Raw genomic sequence first — 20,305 nt, 5'->3', positions numbered from 1 at the left:
TTGGAAAAAATCTTGGAGGTTACGTAGCAAATGAACTCTAGGATGAATACCAAAGATGATATTCCAGAACTACAAATTGAACCTCAAATTTTAACTGATCAATTTATAGGCCAAGGAATAATAGAGTAGGAATAGATCAACTTCAAAGAGGCCTCTATGCAACAACACATACAATTTAATGAGATGGAGGAACCTTATCCACAACTTAACTATAAACGTATACTGGAAAATTTTTGTGAAGCTACTGAGCAAGTGAATTCCAGAATAAAAGCCCTTGCCCCAAAACTTCAAACTGATTTCCAGACTCCACAAGTCAAAAAATAACAGAAGAGGAACAAATCAACACAGAAGAGGACATTACACAATCCTGTGTAATTGAGAACTTTGACGACCAAAGAATGACTTTAATTAAAACACTTGTAATGCCAAAAGCAACAGAAAATGAAGAAGGAGAAGAGAAGTACGACCAGACTGAACTGTTGATAAACACTCCTAATCAAACACTGAGATTTGATGATATAGAGGCTTTTTTATGGAAACCTGTCTGGCACAAAAAGAAAGCCAGAGTTAGATTCAAAAATGAGACTTAAAACTTTATTTAATGGGTTAAAAAGGCTTTTAGAGATTTTGACTGATTTAATACTAATTGAGATGAATTATTGACTAGATTATAGTTTGGAATTGTAATAAGGAAAATGTTTTATATAAAGAGTTATTAGGATAAGAAATAGAACATATATGGAAAATATAGTAAGAAGGTATCTTTTGGAACAATATGTTTTAGGTATTTATTTTGATGGGATTTAAATTTTACTTAATGGGTCAAAAAAGCTTTGTAGAGATATGGATTGATTTATAGAATATATATCTGAAATAGAGTAAGAATGTATTTTTGGGAGTAATATTTTTATTTTAGGTGGAGAACAAAAAAAATGGATTGTGATAAAGGAAGACATGGCATTAATAAATGAATTATTAGAATAAGAAATAGAATATATTTGGGATAATATGTTTATTTTAGACATAACTATTATGTTATGAAACAAGGGAATTTAGGGATACCCGAAGTGTAAATAATGTTTATTTAAGGCTAAATTGGATTATGGTAAGTTAGTAAAGCTTAAAAACAGGATTTGGACTTATATAGGTGAAACGTTATTAATAATTTTTTTTGATTGATTGAACTTTATTTAGAAATGTATTAATTTGAATATGTTATATTAATTGAGGGAAATAGAGAGGGAAACTTTAAAGAATTAACATGAACCATATATGTACGATTTTGTTTTTGGATGATTGATTACCCCATCACCACGTTGTTTCCCAAGCACCTTGATGTAAAAACTAAAAAACTAATAAAACTTTTTTTTTTTTTTTTTTAAAGAAGGGACAAAGTGTCTTTGCGGCTTCTTATTTTGGAAACCTGCACTTGAATTGAAAGTGGTTCCATATCAAAATCAGAAACCACTGGCTTTGAGAAATGACTGTGAATAATTAGTTGCTAGATTTATAGGAGAGCGGCCTGGGTGTAAAGGTCTTCTGCTACATTATTCCTCTTTTTCTGACCATGTTTACAAGTATAGCAGGTGAGTGTGCAGAATGAAGAAGTGGCAGGAATGAACTAGGACAGGGGTAGGCAACCTTGGCTCTTTTATGACTTGTGGACTTCAACTCCCAGAATTCCTGAGCCAGCATGGCTGACTCAGGAATTCTGGGAGTTAAAGTCCACGAGTCATAAAAGAGCCAAGGTTGCCTACCCCTCAACTAGGAGAATGAGCAAGATAAATACATGTGAAAAGCAGCTTTTATTTTTTCCCCCAATCCATTTTATCCTGGGTAAATTAACTAGTATAAAAGGAATTATATAATACCTTAGATTTATAATCCTCAAAAGACGATGAAAGCGTCCATCTCTCGCAATAGGAAACCTAATGCATGCTTTTCCTTCCACGATAATGCTGAGCCCGAGCAGAAGCAATGCCTGCCAGGAGCTTAATGGCCAGAAACAAGCTACCTACTTCGATCACAATCAAAACTATAGCAATGAAGCCTATTGTTCCTGCGTGACCATTGAGCCATCTGCTTAACTGCGGAATACAGCCTCCAAGGTAGATGGTGCTTTGAACTGCAAATTCCTCCATGCCCAGGGTGCCAAAGCCACACTGAGAATTCAGGATGGTACCATTTTCCAATGGATTCAAACAACACGATGCAGGAACGCTGCAGGCTTGCACACCTGGAGAAGAGCAGTTAAAATACCTGTAAGTTAAAAAAAAGGAAGAAACGTTTCATTTTTAAGTTCATCACAAGGCGCATCTCCCAGGCTTTTTCAGTGTCTACTTCATCCTCCCAATGTAAGCCAGATCCCATGGCCAATCTTATCTGTGAATTCATTGGATCAAGATCTATATATGCAACAACAAGAACACACACACACACACACACACACACACACACACACACACACACACTGCTGCTGCTGGAATCCAGAGGCTCTAGCACAAATCATGCAGGATTCTATCCAGATCTCGGTTTACCTTTTTCCCTCTTCATCTAATGCAGGGGTAATCAACCTTGGCTCTTTTATGACTCGTGGTCTTCAACTCCCAGAATTCCTGAGCCAGCTAAGCTGGCTCAGGAATTCTGAGAATTGAAGTCCATGAGTCATAAAAGAGCCAAGGTTGACTACCCCTGATCTAATGGATAGTTCATAAAATCAGCTGTTAGACTGCTTGCTAGGACTCAAGCCTGCTGCAGTTACTCATGGAGCAATAAGTACAACAATAAGTAATCTCTCCTAAGGAATCAGCTTGGGTCAAAAGTCCTAATTATAAAAACTCGTATTAACCAAGGAAGTCTTTGAACAAAAATTGTTCAAATTTTTTGATAATGTTCCTTGCGATATCTACTTATATTTGGTTTCCAAACTGACAAGAGCCCGTTCTGATAACATAACTTGAGTTCTTGAGATAGTGAAGTAGACTGAATTTAATCTCCACTCTCCTGAGCTGAATTGGCACCTGATATTGTTAAAGATGACTGGGCCAAGAACGTGTTCAGAGATCTTATGTAAAGCTGCTTCACAATGAAAACTGCTTATTTCTACAATTACTGTAATCAGAGATAATAAATTAATCAAATGGATTAGAATTATCTAGACTAGAGTATCTAACAAGTAAAGATGAAAACATATTACAGTGACTCCGCAGTAAACAAAGATACTAATATTTAAACAGCACGTATGGCCAACCAAAAAACTGATCCAAAACATCAAAAATGGGAAAATACCTAAACCAAAATGCAGTGAGCCAAGAGCAGATCTGTACATTGGGGAAACAAAACAACCACTCCATAAACACATGACACAATGTAGGAGAACAAACCCATCAGGACAAGATTCAGCAGTTCATCTGCATTTAACAAACAAAGGCCACTCTTTTGAAGACAGCAAAGTCCACATTTTGGACAGAGAGGACCACTGGTTTGAAAGAAGGGTCAAAGAGGACATCTATGTCGAAACTGAACAGCCCTTTCTCAACAGAGTGGGAGGGATATGACATCTTCTATCTCCAGTCTACAACAGTCCTTTCAACAGTTCCAAGAAGGCTCCACACCCATTTGCACTACTCAGGTGACCTTGAGGACACAGATAAACCTCCAGGTGGCCTCAACAACTCTCTAAAAGAATGCAAATGACCAGCTGTCTGCAAGGAGTATAAATCTTTCCATTCCCCACCATCCAGTCAGAGCTGAAGAAGCTTCTTGAATGAGAAATGAAATGTCTTCAAAGGAAAAACAAGCAAATCCAGTTGCCTAGTGAAAAAGCATCTTTGGGACAACTATGACTTGGATGACTGAGAATCTCCATAGACAACTAAACACAAAAATCCTAGGAAAGCTTGATGAACCATTCTAGTCCAAGAAAAAATGAAGGCAATACTGCTGAAGCAAAAGAGCCAGTCATTATTATCACACTGTTCTTTATCAGGATTATTTTAAGCATCTCAGTAAGAAAGAATGTCAAGCAAGGCAACAGGAGAGATACATGGGCATACCTTTATGTATAATGAAAACAAAGATTGTTCATAGCATATTTAACTGGAAGGCAATTAACAATGTGTTATCTAGTGCTTTTATATAAGCTGGTATTTTATATGAAGGGGCAAAAAAGAGATTCCTGTCTCAGTATAACCAAACTAAGAATGAGATGACTAACCTGCAAACCTACCAAAATTGTATAGGATTCCAGTTCTTATGGGCATGATCGGAGAGGATGCACATCATAATTCAGAACATGTGGGGAACTACCATGCCTAATGTTGGAGACTAAGACTGTTCTGGGAGATACTGACTTTTCATCATAATGCGCAGTGCTGCTTATTATAATTCTACAGGAATGCTCCTTTATATTTCTATCTAAAAACAATAAAATGCCTTGCATTATTTCTAGATGGAAATATATAGAAGCATTCCTGAAATCAGACAGCAAATAGAACCATCCATTCACTCACATTAATTATACAAAGCTTACTTTGGCGCGAGACAATCCCCTGGCAGCAAAATTCCAGTGACATTACACTGAACAATGTTAAAATGGAAAATGTTAAATTTTCCAGATCTCAGAGCTACAAATCTATCTATCTATCTATCTATCTATCTATCTATCTATCTATCTATCTATCTATCTATCTATCTATCTATCTATCTATCTATCTATCTATCTATCTATCTATCTCCATCATCCATCATCCAATCGTATTTCTAGTCTGCCACATTCTCCAAGGATTAAAGTTATACTCTACTGCTTTGACACACCTATCTTTCCTGGAAACTGATAGAATAGGCCAAAAATTATACTCACAAATTTGCTTTCCAGTCCAGATAAGACTTTACTCCACAGCACTGGAGGCCTGCTTGAATTTCATCCATAATGAACTGGAGATCTAGGTCGTCCTGGTACTGTAACATTGCCACCGTAAGAAAATTTTGCAAGGAAGCCTTGATGTGTTGTCTCAGAGAAAAGACAACAATTCCACTCAAAACTTCCAAAATCACAAAAGTTATTATTCCTCCAATAAAAAGCTTCAGAAGAAAGATGCTTTCAAAGAGGGCTCCAGTACAGCCCAAAAGGGATATAGACGTAGCTACTAGCCCTACTAATAAAAAAAAAAGCATTGGGTCGCTGCCCAGATATATTACTCGTTCACTTTCCAGAGATTCCTTCTCCGAAAGCCCCCAAATTCCTATAGCCAAAATAAATAATCCTATAATGGAGAAAACTGTGTTCCAAACAAAGGTCAAGCATTTAGCACAATGGCTAAATGAATCCAGAGGAAGATGGGAAGACTGATGAAGGAAGTGCCATTGTCTTGTCTGGTTCCAAGAATAACCACTTTCTTGTCCATCCAGGCTCATAGGAGTACCTTGTGCATTATGTGAATAATACTTGTGATCATTCTAATCAATATAAAAGAGAATCAGAGAATGGAAATTTTATATCAGAAATAGGAAACAAAATAAGGTAGAACATGCATTTTTCCTATAGTATTTGAAAGGCCATGTATAACTGAAAAACTCTGAAATAAACATTTTTTGTGTCAGTTTTTAAAATTTAACATTTTTACAATATGACTGGACAATTAAAAAAAAACCAACAAGATTCATTCCCCTATGCCCCTAGATTATAGCATGCAAGATGTTTAGGACCTCATGAGGATTAAGTATACCGCTCAATAAATCTGGAATCTATGGCATGGATGAGGAATCTATGGCTATCCAGATGTTTCCTGACTTGAGTATGGCTTTAACCCTAACTACTGTGGCCAAAGTTGAGTGTAGCTGGTGTTATAATTCAACATACAGGTAGTCCTCAACTTACAACAGTTCATTTAGTGGCTGTTCAAAGTTACAACAGCATTGAAAAAAGGTATGACCATTTTTCACACTTATGACTGTTTGTAGCATCCCCTTGGTCAGGAGTAGGCAACCTTGGCTCTTTTATGACTCGTGGACTTCAACTCCCAGAATTTCTGAGCCAGCATGGCTGGCTCAGGAATTCTGGGAGTTGAAGTCCACGAGTCATAAAAGAGCCAAGGTTGCCTACCCCTGCCCTTGGTCATGTGATCATAATTCAGATACTTGGCAACTGTCTCATATTTATGACCGCTGCCATGTCTCAGGGTCACGTGGATCACCTTTTGCGACCTTCTGAGAAGCAAAGTCAATAGGGAAGCCAAATTCACTTAACAACCATGTTAGTAACTTAACAACCACAGTGATTCACTTAACAAGTGTAGCAAGAAAGGTCATAAAATGAGGCAAAACTCACTTAACAAATGTCTGAGCCCTGCAGAAAATTTGGGCTCAATTGTGATTGTAGGTTGAGGACTACCAGTATACTGAAGACAATGTGTTTTTTTTCTACTTGTGCCCTATTGTTCCACAGGAGAGGAATGGAAAAACTATAGACCTTCTGTGTATATTGATTTCTGATTTCCAGTGTTACTTACTTATGCACGTTTGTAAGCTCCCTGCTCTAAGGACTCTAGATGGAATATGGTACAACCTTAGGGGAAAGAAATCTGTGAAAGAATATAACAATTTTAATAAGGTACTTGTAATACATCCCTCAGCCATGTTTTCTGAAATAGTTTACATAAAAAAGGATTTTCTGGCACTTTTCATATTAAAAAATGGGCATATATCTTTATGGATGTCAATGTATTATCTGACAGAGAGACTATTATTCAAATACATCAGTGGGTGAAGGTACTGGCAATGCTAATTTGTTAATCAAGAGTGACCACTTGTAGAATGTGAAAGATTCTTGCCCTGGTGAGATTAACTACAGTTTGATAGGAATGCATTATGTCCATGCAATCCATGGAAAATAGAACCAAATCTCTTTATAATGAGAAAACAGTCTTTGTCTCATTATATCAGTCCGTCCCATCTGGTTAGGTAGGGAAATATGTTGCAGATCCCATTAGTTAATTAATCCAGAAAGAGAGCCTTCTTTGCCATTGCCCCTGCCTTGTGGAGCATTTTCTCTGCAGAATTGAGATGGACCCCCAGCATCCTGGCCTTCCAGAGAAGTGTGAAAACATGGCTCTGAGGCCTTGCTTGGGGCGCACAGAGGACCATGCAGCTGTGGGGGTCGTTAGTACCCAGAAAGCCCTCCCTTCACCTTTTAGTTAATTTTTCACATTGTTTTCATCCTTACCTCTTTTTAAACTTATATAGATTGTTGTTGTTGTGTTAATATTTTATTCTATACTGCCCAGACTTCCTCTGTAAGGGAGACGGGCAGTTGTAGAATGTGATGAATAAAATAAATAATGGCCATTGTAATACGCAAGAATTTAAAAGGTGAATATTATCAAGAAACAGTGAGGAAGAATTCATGAAAAGGGGGAGCATGCTGTCATTTATAAACAAAATACAAAGATTTGAAATGAGAAAAATGACCAACAGTGACACATTATTGTACATAAAATTGTTTTAAGACATCACTTTCCACTTCTGAGAAGTGGGGGTGTGAGAGGTATGAAATTGGGGTGTTGCTTCTCAGTCGCAGGGTGGGTACTGTATTCTGGGAAAGCCTTCTGGCATAGCTAAAATTGGCCCTTCTCCTTGACGACTTTCAGGAGGATATTAAAGATCAAATTGTTTTGAAGCACATTCTAATTAAGTAAAATCCACCATTTTCTGTTTTACTATTTTATTTATATTGTCTTGTCTCATTTAATTTTTATGATGCATTTTTCCATTTAATTTAAATTTACCATACTGTTTTTTCATACCAAATTAGTTGCAAAAGTCATCAAATTATCACAGAATATAAAAAAATATATATATAGCAAATACTTGGAAGGCTTCTGTTTTTGGTGTCCCCGTGTAATTATCTACCCATAAATGGTGAAAAGAGAGAAGAGCGGAGTGGTTACAACTGAAAAGTCTCTGTTTTGGATACTTTATTCTCCTGGCACTATTTCTGGAGGTCAAAAGACAATAATCCCTAACTCCAATCTAATTTTGAACAACAACAACAAAAACACTGCAGCAAAGGGAACTAATTCTGGTTAATGTGCTTTTCCTGAACTATAATGATTTGGGTGTAATAGTAAATATTGCTATGTTGTATGAATCAGAATTATTCAGAATTGCTGCTTTATGATAAATATTTGAAAATCTTGAAGAAATATTGATGTTAAAAATCTTAAAATCACCTGAAATTGTTTAACTGAAAAAGTTAAGTACATATTTGATTTTAGCATTGATTAGTATTGTATTTCCTCTGGCTGCCTAATTTCATTCAGCAAAGAACCATTTTTAATTTAAAAAGTCACTAAAATAATCAAAGCAAAAACAGATTTATCTTGATCATTTTTAAGGGACACTTGTGAGATAGCTAAGGTGAATCAGCATATTTATCTGGAAAAAGTGACATAAAATTCACTGGGATTTTATGTTTAGTAAATATATTTGCTTACAGTTATTAATATTATTTTTTATTGTACATTGCTGCAGGATAGATTAGAAAATTTATACCTCTGAAGGATTACTGTCACACTTTCTTATACCTGCTTCTTAGGCAAAAAAAGAATAAATAATCTACCAGTTAAAAAACAAACACAACTGAAAAGTAGCACCATATGCCAAGAACAAAGACTCAAGATCTCCATGGACAAAAGCTGAAACAAGGCCAACATGTAGCACAAATCGTTATTACCTTTGATAACAAAGCTTTTATTTCATCTTCTCCCATCTTGGTGCTCGGAAGGTGAAGATTCTTCAGGAAAGAATTCACAATTATAATTGATTTCTTCATATTTAATGTATAGCATGAAATGGATTTGAAATGATTCCTCAGCTCTTTTAGAGGAGTAAACCTACCACAGTCATACTTGCATCATGTGAGAAATCACATTTCTCAGCTTAAAGAGACTTGCTTTGTCTCACTTGCTATAAATATATCATTAAACAGTATATCATTATGCCTGTCAGCTGAGTGCATAGTACTGTATAACTATTAGGTCTGTGAAACACATTCAGATGAGATAGCTAAGGTTTACATGCATAGGAGTACAAATAAAACACCTTTCTTTCAATCTTTAAAGCAGCTGTTGTCATGGTTCCGACAGACAGAGACAAATAAAGAACTCTTGAGGCTTGGAAATTTCTCAAAGAACATGTTTATTAGTTATAAAGTATCGGCACGTCAAAAGTGAAACCAAGTCTAAAGATACACGTAACAATTCCCCAATACAAAGTTAAGAAACCCCACCCCTAAGGCTATGCAAGCAACTACCTTCCCCAATACATCTTCTTGGCAGGCTTTGCACAAAACGCCCAGCCTGCAGTCTCGGGTGCAGCTAATGACCTTGGTTCCCACGGGACAAAAGTTTATTTTGACTAGCAAAGCACCTGGCAATCCCCCCTCCCTTCTTCCACTGTGTCAACCGAAAATGAATAAGGAAGATGGCTGCAGCCATGCTCATTTTCAAAATTGACAGCTGTATCTTTTGCAAAGCTCCTAAGCCTAAGTTATTTGAAAAGCTGCTCCTAACTATTTCACATACATTTCAATACTTTGCACCTTTATAATTATACACTCAGATATGTACAAAAATGTACATTGCTGTTGCATCAAGGCCTTCTGTAACAGATATCAAGATAAAAAGCTGATTTACATTATATATGCATCTGCTTTAATACATAATGTTATGATGATCTAGTACAAGTGTATTGTGAACAAGAGGCACATTTAATACCAAAAGGAAATGTGTACAGAATGTAGAGTATCTGGCCTGAATCCACTGAATAAAATATGGATGTACATGTAATTTTCTGCATGGCTGAAAACAACTCATTCTCTCTCAGCCTTGCTTTCCTATCTCTAAATAATACTTGTGTTTATTAAGAGATATATTATATAAAACATGGTTTTTAAAAACCTTACAATGACAGTAATTTTAAACTGAATATTGGACTAAATATGTACAAGGCTATGCAGTACCACCAAGAACCAAGATAGCCTTCCCCATACCTATACAATCCAGGAGATTGTGGTGTGCAATGCATACATTGGGATTGGCTACTATTGACATGTACATTAAAAACAAACGATAACTTTTGGGATATTTACAAGAGAGCTTACATAGCTTATAGGTGTGTAAAGAAACACAACCCTGAATCTGCTAAACTTTTGCTGAGAGGAACCAATACCAACAGGTAATTTAAGCACATTTAGATCAGTTTGATTAGTCTGCAACTACTTTTTGCAATATATGAGTTGCCTGTATTATATACCAATTGTTGTAAAATTGCTTAGAGAAATTGTATTAGATTTTATGATTCAGTTACAATGTACTACTGTACATCACAAATGTTAATATTCCAAAGAATAGTTTGAAAAATGATTTGGGTCAATATTCAATTATTTGTTAGAATGACAGTGTGTTGCAAATGCATGCTTTGATCCCAATAATAGTTATTAACATTCACCTATCACATGTGGGTTTTTTTCATTTTGGGCTTAATATGCAATGTGAATCCAGCCATAGTGACATGCAAACAATGGCTTATGATGCTTATTTGTGTTTTATACAATGATTCTGATTAAACATACTATGGCTTACCTAAATACATATAGCAAGCTATACACAAAGTAATGTTGACTACATAACTATATTTCTCTTATTAATTCAGCAGCTCTACTCATACACAAACAGAAAACAATCTAAATTTTAAATAATTCTATCTAGATGTGACATAACTTCATTTTCAAAGGCTGCTAAAAGTATCCAGGAGATCTGAAATTAAAGTAGCCAGGCTCATGCATCACATTAACCTTTTGTTTTAATCAGTTTGTGGACATTCTACATATTAGCTAGGTTCACACTACATCCTGAATCATAAACATGAGTCATAAACCAGTCACAAGCTACAAAGGCTAAATTCATTCATCACAACAGAATAAAAATATAATATGGCTTAGTAAAATAACTAACTCTGACAACCTTAAGAGGAAGGATTGATCTCCGTAATATGACAAAACATGGTTTGTCTTGGTTGTGGCTTATTCAACAAACCACGTCAAAGTAAAAAAAAAAACAACTTTTAATCCGATATTCAAATTATAATTATTTCAAAGTAAGATCACTTCTCCGTACACAGAGAATGCGTTTTGAGTAGAAAGTAGTTTTCCTCAGACACCCTTTTGCAGCAACTTTGTGGACACTAAAAGTTTGGGAAGTGCGAGATTTGGTTTTCTTAACCACAGATTAAGACTAAAACTAAGTAAGTCTTTTTTGTGCCGTAAGAGCTAGGCTGCTCCCTTCCCGATCTTTTCGTGCAGAGACGCGCCTCCGGCCCGGACCCCACGGGAAAAATAAAATAAAATAAAATAAAATAAAATCTCTCGGACAACCAGAAGCCACTAGGCGGAGCCAGCGAATGGGAACGGGAAAGGAAAGAGAGCGAGAAAGAGAGAGGGAGAGAGAGTGATGAAGGCTTGCGTCCTCTTCGGGGCGGACCTTTTCTACCCGGAACCTTGTTGCTTCTCCTGCGCTACCAGGCGGGAACGGTGACGCGGCAGTATTGGCGGCGCACGAGCAGCAGCGAGGGCGGGTAAGGGGCGGAGCTGCCGGAGCCGGGGCAGGACGAGGGTCGGAACGGCGGCAAGGATATGGCGGAGACCATTGTAAGTTCGGCTTGCCGGGGGCGGTACGTTGAGGGGACGAGGCCGGGGAGGGAAGGAGAGGAGCTCCCTCCTTTCTTCCACCAGCCCGAGGGTCCCCTCCATCCGGTCTTTTGTCATTGGGAGGCGGGGGGGCGCCGCGCTCAGAGCTCCCCCAGCGCCTCCGCCGGGCTGGGGGCTGACAGCTCTGGGCTTTCCTGTGGAGTGGGAAGCACCAGCCCGCGGCGGGGTTTATTTTTCCTGTCCCGTCTCCTTGCCAGGTTTGAGGCAGAGCAGGGGGATCGCGGGGAGCTCCCTGAAGTGGGGGGGCCCTGGAGTGGGAAATCAGTCTATTGGGCCACCCACCCGCGGGAGCTGCTGCAACTGGAGACAGGGCCCCCACTTTCATTGAGGGTTAAAATGTATGGTTTCTTTCCAGACGGAAGAACTCAGCCCATCAGAGCTCTGAGCCAGTTTCGTAATATTTTTTTTTCCCCCTCCCCTCAAAAGTAGCGTGACTGGGCAAGATGGATCAGAAATGAACAATTTTTCAAAAGCAAAATCCCCCCAAGTTCTCTGAAGAAAATTAATACAAGTCTGGTAGCATGGATATGTCCAGTAAATTGACTAACATTTGTGCTCTCTCTTTAGGGCAGGATATGCCAAGAGTTCAAAAATTAAAAGCTGATGATTTGATACAAAGGCGTGATACATAAAATAAGAATCTATCTCTAAAGATTTTTGTCTTGAAATACTGGACTATTTCTATAATCCCAAGATATTACGTCCATAGGAGTTGTAGTCTTATACATCTAGAAGGCAACAACAACTTGGAAAAGCTAACAAAGTTTCTGTAACTCTACCTGAATTTTTTTTCCTTTCAATCCCTAATTATTTTGGATCTAGGCTCAATATTATTACTTGCAATAACTTATGATAGCTACATCCATAGGATATATGACTTCCTGCCCACATTCCCTTAATTATTGTATTAGTTTGCATGCCAGACAGGGGAAACTACTGGGTAAATAAGTAAAGCTTTGACTATGCTAGAAGTACTTCAAAACTTGCTTTATATTAACAGCATTTAAGAAGTATCTACAACGTTTTCCTTATTTGAATTGGCAGAGGTGAAAAACTCTTTCCTGTCCTTTATGATAAGTGAGAAAGTTTAGTTAAGGCTTACTGAAGAGTAAGGTCTTACCACTGTTAAAAGCATGTTACACTTCCATCTTTTCTTTCTATCAGATTTTATTTTAATAAAGAAATAGAAAAAAATATATGTTATGAATAGCAGAACTAACCCAAAGTAAAATTCTCTTTTGGCAGCTAAATTTATATAATACTTCATAAAATTGAACAGCACAAGTTTTAATAAAGTTAGATCAATTTGCATTGTTTTATATTAATGGCTTGTCAGTATCTTTGGTATTAGCATTGGCTACATTGTATTTGGTCACATGATAAAATTAGTTATATATAGCAAATTGCAAGCAAATTGCAAGCAAATTGCAGGCAACTTGAGTAATTTTGGCAGGTAATCTGTACCCTTCCATATCAGAAGCTGGACTATAATATGAATCAGCTCAATTTAAAATCTATTTTTAAGTTTAATCAGTGTGTTGATATACTGTAGTGCCTTATAGAATGTTTAGTTTGCTTTTAAAATAGGGTGTCCATGTGGTATCACTTAAGCCACTTATACATTAATTCAAATTATATCTGATTTCTTTATTACTCAAGTTTATACTAACATTTTATTTTTATTTATTTTAATAAAATTTATTTTAAACTGCCAATCATGGTATGTATTATTACATAAATATGTAATGGACTATTACGCATTTCATAATAGAGCTATAGGAGATAATACAGTTTTTAAATAAATGCTATTTGCTATTTGTCTCCAAATTTTAAGAAAAAAAGTAATTTTACTGCTTATCACAGTTCCAAAATATCACTGTTGCAAAATTCAAGCTTATAAATGAGTATAAAGTATAAAGCAGTATCTAACCATGGAATATTTGCTAAGGCACCAGTTGGTAATTATCTGCACATCCACATCTGGAAATGGCAGCCTATCAGCTTTTCTTTAAAGTTTTTTTTTAATTACTACATCAAACTTTTAAATGTTCCTATTTTAAAAAATACAGCTTCCTCTTGAAATTTGTACCCAATAGAAAGTATGTGTGTGCACATACATTATATAGTTTTAAAGAGATTTTAAGATTTGGACATTGTTCAAGAAGATAATTAATGGTTTGGCACGGTTCTAGGATTAGTCATTTAGCTGTGTCTCCAGGTGGAATCATCCTAGGTGGAATTATGGAATCAGCACTTTAAGGGAAAGGAGTTGAGCTGAACAAAAGAACATCTTTACTTTTTAAAAACAGAATGGTTTCACAATGGTGCTGTGTAGTCAGATCCAATTCTTATTCAATCTGAAATTACCTATGCTTACTGTAATAGAATTATCAAGAAAGCCAGTATAGAATTGCTTCTTTGCATTATTGCATTTTTCTGGAAGCAAGTATTGGAAAGCTACTATGTTAAAAAGTGTTTCAAACATTTTATAGGACATTAGTATGTGTAAATTTCCATCATGTTTAATTCTTACATTGCAATGAAATTAGCACCAATTAATCTGTTAAATCTGCCCTTACATAAGATAAGATAAGATAATCTTTATTGTCATTTTTATACTGTGGGCACGATGGCACACATCAAAAATGAAATTTAGTTGCCCGCTCTCAAAGTGAAACACATACATGACACACACCTAAACATACTATGAACAACATATGTATAGACCCACATCCCTATATCTTTCAAGTACAGATTTGAACTCTGAGCAGTGGCATATCAAATAATATAGGGATGTGCACATTAATGCAGCTTATCTATCTTTTTAAAGTCCACAAAATGATAGATACAGTGTTTAGTGTTAAACACAAAAACAAGTTAGCCTCTTATCACAGTTAAGCTTGATTTCTTAAGTAAATAGCTGCTATTCTTCCTGTATCCCTGTGCATCCCACAGGATTGGTGTGACTTTTCATTTTAATGAAGATGGATGACAATTTTCCTTTAAAATGAAGTATGCTAATTAATGATGCAACATGATATAATTTTTTTAACATGAAAAGTTGATGAATTTTCTTTATAGGCCTGAATTAAACCTCTGCAATTTGAAACTTAAAAACTTAAAAATCATTGTATGTTTTTCTAATATTATTTATTGCTAAGTGAAAATGGATTTTACTTTACTACTAATTTCATTACTTCTGCTAGCTATGCATTTTTGACAAACTAATTTTTATATGTTAAAAATAAAATTGATGAAATGTTACATCTCTCACATATTCTAGAGTCAAAGTTTAGATATCATCTTTTTTTTTTGCCTTAATCATGAACAATTCGTGGATATTTTTAAGTGCTTTTTATTTAACCTTTTCCCAAATCTCTAAAATTCCTTATAGATAATCCGTGTCCAGTCACCAGAAGGAGTGAAACGTATTACTGCAACAAAACGAGAAACTGCTGCAACATTTCTGAAAAAGGTATTCTGTTTTGACATATTCCTTGAGTTTTCCTAAGATAGTAATAGAAGTTCATCTCACATTGATTGAATAAGCCAGCCCATGCATCCATACTGTTTAGTTTTTACACATAAACTTTTGGTAATACAGAATTAACATCAATGTTTGAATTTTCGCTGAAGCTTTAGCTGAATTCAAAGAGAGCAAAGGAATTCCAGAGTCTCTATTGACACTGCCTTTATTAGGCCAAATCAGGTTGACCAACTAGTGTGTATCTCTCTCAATAACTTCATCAGATAAAATTGCAAAACAATAGGTTGGGAGGGGCCACCTTATGGAGCCTACATCTGAATGCAGTGTTAAATTGTAGTATGAATTCTAGAAAATATGGTGTTAGGCTCTACTTTGATCTTGTCCTGATACATTGCAATATATTTCTGTGAAAAATGATTGTTTTAAAATGTTTGATGGGAAAGGATCTGGTGTGATGAATCACAGCATCTGCCACTCAAATGTTGCAGAGCAAACATTTAGTTAGTCTCCATGTTGAGACCAGTAGGATTAATACAGGTAAATTGAGCAGAATGAGAAAGAATTATTACAGAATTGTTCAGAATTGCCATGTTAATTTATACCTTTAACATTCTACAATTGTCATGCAAAACCCCCATCTGCACTCAGAAGCAAATATAGTAGGAATAGGATTATATTACATTCTGCAGAATTTAATTCCTAATTCTGAGGAATATACAGATAGACCTACCATGTTTCCCCGAAATTAAGACCCGGTCTTATATTGTTTTTGCCTCCAAAAGAGGCACTAGGTCTTAATTTCGGAGAATGTCTTACCTTAGGACCACCGCAGCCAGGCCTCCCACGCCCTGACACCTATCATGCCGCTGCTTGACTTCTGTGGCCGCTTGCTGCCACCTGTGGCTGGACGCCATGTGGCACATGGCGCCGTTGCCACTTCTCCCGGCAGGATGCCACATGGAGCTTTGAGCCACCTCCGCTCCTTGCGCAGCGCTTTGGGCCGCTTCTGTTGCTCACGCGCTTCGGGCTGCTTCAGTTACTTGCGCAGCACTTTGGGCCACTTCTGTTGCTCGCGGCAGGAGGCCATGTGACGCTTTGGGCCGTTTATGGCCCGAAGAGCCACGTGCCTTCCTGCCACGAGCAACAGAAGCAGCCTAAAGTGCTGCGCAAGTAGCTGAAGTGGCCCGAAGCTCCATGTGGCGTCCTGCCAGGAGGAACGGCAACAGCACAATGCGCCACATGGCGGCCGGCCACAAGTGGCGGCAAGCAGCCACAGAAGAAGTCAAGTAGCAGCGCGACAGGTGTCGGGGCGTGGGAGGCCTGGCTGCGGTGGTCCTACCAGTAAGGTAAGTGGATGTGGGACACATGGGGCAGCTTTCACACCCCTGTCCTAGCTTGAATTTTAGGGGTGTGCCTCATCCCAAAACTAGGGCTTAGTTTTGGAGTAGGGCTTATATTAAGCCCACCCCCCAAAATCAAGCTACGGCTTACTATCGGGTTGGGTCTAAGTTTTGGGGAAACACAGTTTATATTATCATTGTAATTATTGACTACTTATGTAGTGAAAGCCAGTGTTGTATAACTGGTTAAGCTACTGGATTAAGTGCAGTGAGACTCTGATTCTAATCCTCCCTTAGGCACAGAAGCCAACAGGGTATCTGTAGGCCAGTCACTCACTGAGAGCTGAAAATAGGCTTTCTGAAAAATGGCTGAACAACCTACCCCTTGTCACATCATGCATTGATGGTTTCACCATATTAAATCAGCAAGCAAGGTGAAAACAGGCTTTGTAACTGAACCAAATAAATATTAAAAAGAAAAAAAATTGACAGCTTATTTAAGAATGTAAGTAACCAATACAGAATATACCAACATTTTTTTATTGAAAAAGTAATTATACTTTTAACCATAACTTTTAAGCACTACTGTCAAAATAATGGCCATGTTCATTTCAATAAAATAGCTTAAAATCACAGTGTAGTTATAACTTAAAACTGAAATACTTATGGCTTTACTAACAAGGTTCCTCCTGAATCTATATTAAGCATCAGAAGCAATAGGAAAACCATGAAGTTTTAGTTGATCCCTGAGAATCTGAAAATGTATACAGTGAGGAAGAGCCCATGTTCTTGTGATGTAGAAAAGGCACTTCCCCTAACCCATGGTGTTGAGTCCTGAACTCCATGTTCTGTTTAAAATTTTCATCCCTGTTGTGTGTGGATAGCATTATGGCAAGCATAAATTTGCTTAGGCTGCCCATGCTATCTAGGAGTTGTTGAATCCTAAAATAGAAGGAGTACATTTATGCAAAAGAGCCAGATGAGTTTCTGCAGAGAATAAATGTCAAAAGTATATTGACAGCCATATTTCCATTTAATGTCACTTATTTGAATGTCAATTTATAAATACCTTGTTAGTTTTAATGAAATTTTGTTACTGTATTTAGATATATTGTGAAGCAGTGAATGTTCTTACTAATTTCCTTCTGTATTAAACTATAGAGGAGAAAATATTGAAAGATGTTTGGTTTGTTTGCCCCCCTTTTCAACTAGTTTCAGCTGGTGATTTGCTTAATCTGGTTGAAGCAATATGTCTTCTGCCACAATGGATTAAATATAGTTAATCATTAACATTAGCAGTCAGGATTAGTTTCTAAAATCCATCCTTATAGAGCCTTAATTTAACTGAACAAATAATTCAAATGTAGATTCTTTGAGTTAACTATTATAAAGTATGATAAATTATGTTCACACTTTTGTAATATTTACAGCCAGAATGAGATGCTTTTTATCTTGATTTCTATCAACAAATTAATTTATTTGTATAGGTTGCAAAAGAATTTGGCTTCAGAAATAATGGATTTTCTGTGTACATCAATAGAAACAGGACTGGTGAGATCACATCCTCTCCTAATAAATCTCTCAACTTACTGAAGATCAAGTAAGTTATTCAGTAAAATATTGGGGCCACTCTTGGACTGAAGTGGATTGCAATTGTGTTTTGACAAGTAGTGTGGTCCCTTTATATTTGCTGGGTATTATTTCTTTTATGTATTGTTATGCTATCTGGCTAAAATGATTTTGATATTGCATTATATATATATATATATCCAATCAAAATACTAACAAGCAACAGGAAAATAAAAACTCATAATATGCAGTGCTGCCCAATCATCAAACAAGTAAACACCACCAATCCCTAAATGCCATTGCTTTGCAAAAGACTATGAGGGAGAGTACCAGGTGTACTTCCAAGGGCAAAGTGTTCCGGGATTTGGATCTGTGAAAAGCATTTCTTTGGGGCCTATGACCCTTTGTATTCTCATAAGAGTGGGACCTTGAACCTTCCCCTCCCCCTTTGAATTCAGGAACCAGCAAATTCTGCCAGGAGGAAATGGTTTCTAAGGTACCCTGGAACAAACCCATATAGAGCTTTATAGGTTAAAAGCAGCATTTTAATTGGTTTCAGAAACCTATTAGCAATCTATGCTGCAGAGCATAGAATTATACTTTCATAATGATTCTCACCTGTTGTCATTTTGACTGCTGCACTCTTATCAATTTCTGAATAATCATCAATGGCAGCACCCCCTTAGAACACATACAATCCCAACATGGTTCCAAAGAGCATGAGTTACTCTTACCAGGGCTTCTAGGTCCAAGCAGGGTTGCAATGTCTCCCAGTTATAGTGTCCATCTGATGCTCCAGCAAGAGCAGTGAGTCTACAAATACCCACAAGCTGCAGACAACCCCTGTCCGAAGACTATAGTGAGGCCATCTTAGAACCAAGGTATTTCTCAACAACTAGTAAGTACATATTGCTAGGATTTAGGTTTCTGTCTAGCCACCCAGACCCTCACAACCTCTTGGCTTTAGGTTAGAAAGTGATACACAAGTGAGGTTTAAACAATGAATTGATAGTATTTCATCCCAAACTGATGGATAACCTCTCCCATCAGCTGAATGTGATCCAGTAATACATGTAGGCAAACCCAGCCTCAGCAAATAGACATTGTAAGTAGAAACTTACTTCAGATGTTAAAAAGCAATGCAAAATGAACCAAGCTTTGGCGCTCCTATACTGGAGCAGCCACTGGGCTTGATTGTTCCTGCTGTTCCACTGTTGACTGGACCTGGCCAGAAAATAGGAGGAGAGCCACTGAAAAGTAAGACCCCCAATTTCTGCCTCCTGTCAGTGGTCTAGTAAGCCACTATGGTTAATGATTTCAGAAGCCATTGAGAGGTCCATAAGGATCAAGAGAGGCACACTCCAACTTTCTAGGTCCAAATGAAAGTCTTCACCAGAGCTATTAGCGCTGCTTCTCTCCCATGTCTAAATCTGAATCTTGACTGAAGGCTGAATTCTGAACTGATGATCTTTTCTATAGTGTTCTCCAAAAAGGAGAATTTGGAGATTGAGCAGTGGTTTTCCACCATGCTGGATCAAGAGATGGCTTCTTTAAGAGGAGACATACCACAGTGATAGTATCTTGCTTTCCTTTAAAGAAGCACCTTTGAATCTTGCTACTCATACCTTACCTCTCTGTCTGAAGGAACCAGGAGGGAGATGGCTCCATCACAAAGGTCCTTTTTATTTCCATTGGTGCAGCTGAGACAGATTCGATTGATTTGCCATCTTGCAAAAATATGAAGTACCCAGATATGTTGTGGATTACTTGGGATTTGTTTATTTTACTACTAGGAGAGAGTAACTCCATCTAGAACAGGTTGGACTCCAAAACAAAATTACCTTTTCAGGATAGCTGCATATGTATTTCACTTAACACAAATAAGTAAGCATGGTTAGGTAGATAAATAGTTTTTCAGGAAGTAAATTGTTCTTTAAAAGTTTAAGAGTTTTTGAATATGTCAAGCACAGTATTGATAGAAGAGAAAACAATTTTAAACTCAAATAGATTACATAGGCCTACATATGGCATCTATCTGTCTGTCATATCAAACAAATTTATATAGCCACCCATCTCTCAAAAAAGTGACTATTTGCTTTCTTCTTGGCTGATTCATTGTATGTTTCAGGGAAAAGAAAGGATAAT

At 37.0% G+C, this 20,305-nt stretch overlaps 2 protein-coding genes across 2 annotated transcripts in view; one reads left to right on the top strand and one right to left on the bottom strand.

Annotated features, from left to right (window-relative positions):
* Positions 1 to 1,839: 1,839 nt before the first annotated feature.
* On the bottom strand, positions 1,840 to 8,904 carry TSPAN10 (tetraspanin 10). Its single transcript, XM_029284028.1, has 3 exons — positions 8,896 to 8,904; positions 4,862 to 5,457; positions 1,840 to 2,259 (listed from the first exon to the last, which is right to left on the bottom strand). The coding sequence occupies exons 1-3, from the start codon at positions 8,902 to 8,904 to the stop codon at positions 1,929 to 1,931; spliced, it is 936 nt and encodes a 311-aa protein (XP_029139861.1). The 3' UTR covers positions 1,840 to 1,928.
* Positions 8,905 to 11,661: 2,757 nt separating this feature from the next.
* The window catches only part of NPLOC4 (NPL4 homolog, ubiquitin recognition factor), a 51,875-nt gene continuing 43,231 nt past the window's right edge, over positions 11,662 to 20,305 (top strand). Inside the window, exons 1-3 of the mRNA XM_015815196.1 lie at positions 11,662 to 11,704; positions 15,159 to 15,239; positions 18,079 to 18,191. Of these exons, the coding sequence (XP_015670682.1) occupies positions 11,690 to 11,704; positions 15,159 to 15,239; positions 18,079 to 18,191 (209 nt within the window). The 5' untranslated portion in view covers positions 11,662 to 11,689. The remainder of the gene's footprint in view (positions 11,705 to 15,158; positions 15,240 to 18,078; positions 18,192 to 20,305) is intronic.

The sequence above is a fragment of the Protobothrops mucrosquamatus genome, unplaced genomic scaffold (genome assembly GCF_001527695.2).
Source record: "Protobothrops mucrosquamatus isolate PMUCROS unplaced genomic scaffold, P.Mucros_1.0 scaffold_99, whole genome shotgun sequence".
NCBI classification, from domain to species: domain Eukaryota; kingdom Metazoa; phylum Chordata; class Lepidosauria; order Squamata; family Viperidae; genus Protobothrops; species Protobothrops mucrosquamatus.
This window is presented reverse-complemented; position numbering and strand designations above follow the sequence as displayed.

What these genes read in the sequence shown, in the direction of transcription:
- TSPAN10 (XM_029284028.1), bottom strand. An exon ending in CTGGACTGGAAAGCAAATTT is followed by an intron (nt 2,260 to 4,861) that starts GTGAGTATAATT and finishes TTTAACTTACAG; the next exon opens with GTATTTTAACTGCTCTTCTC.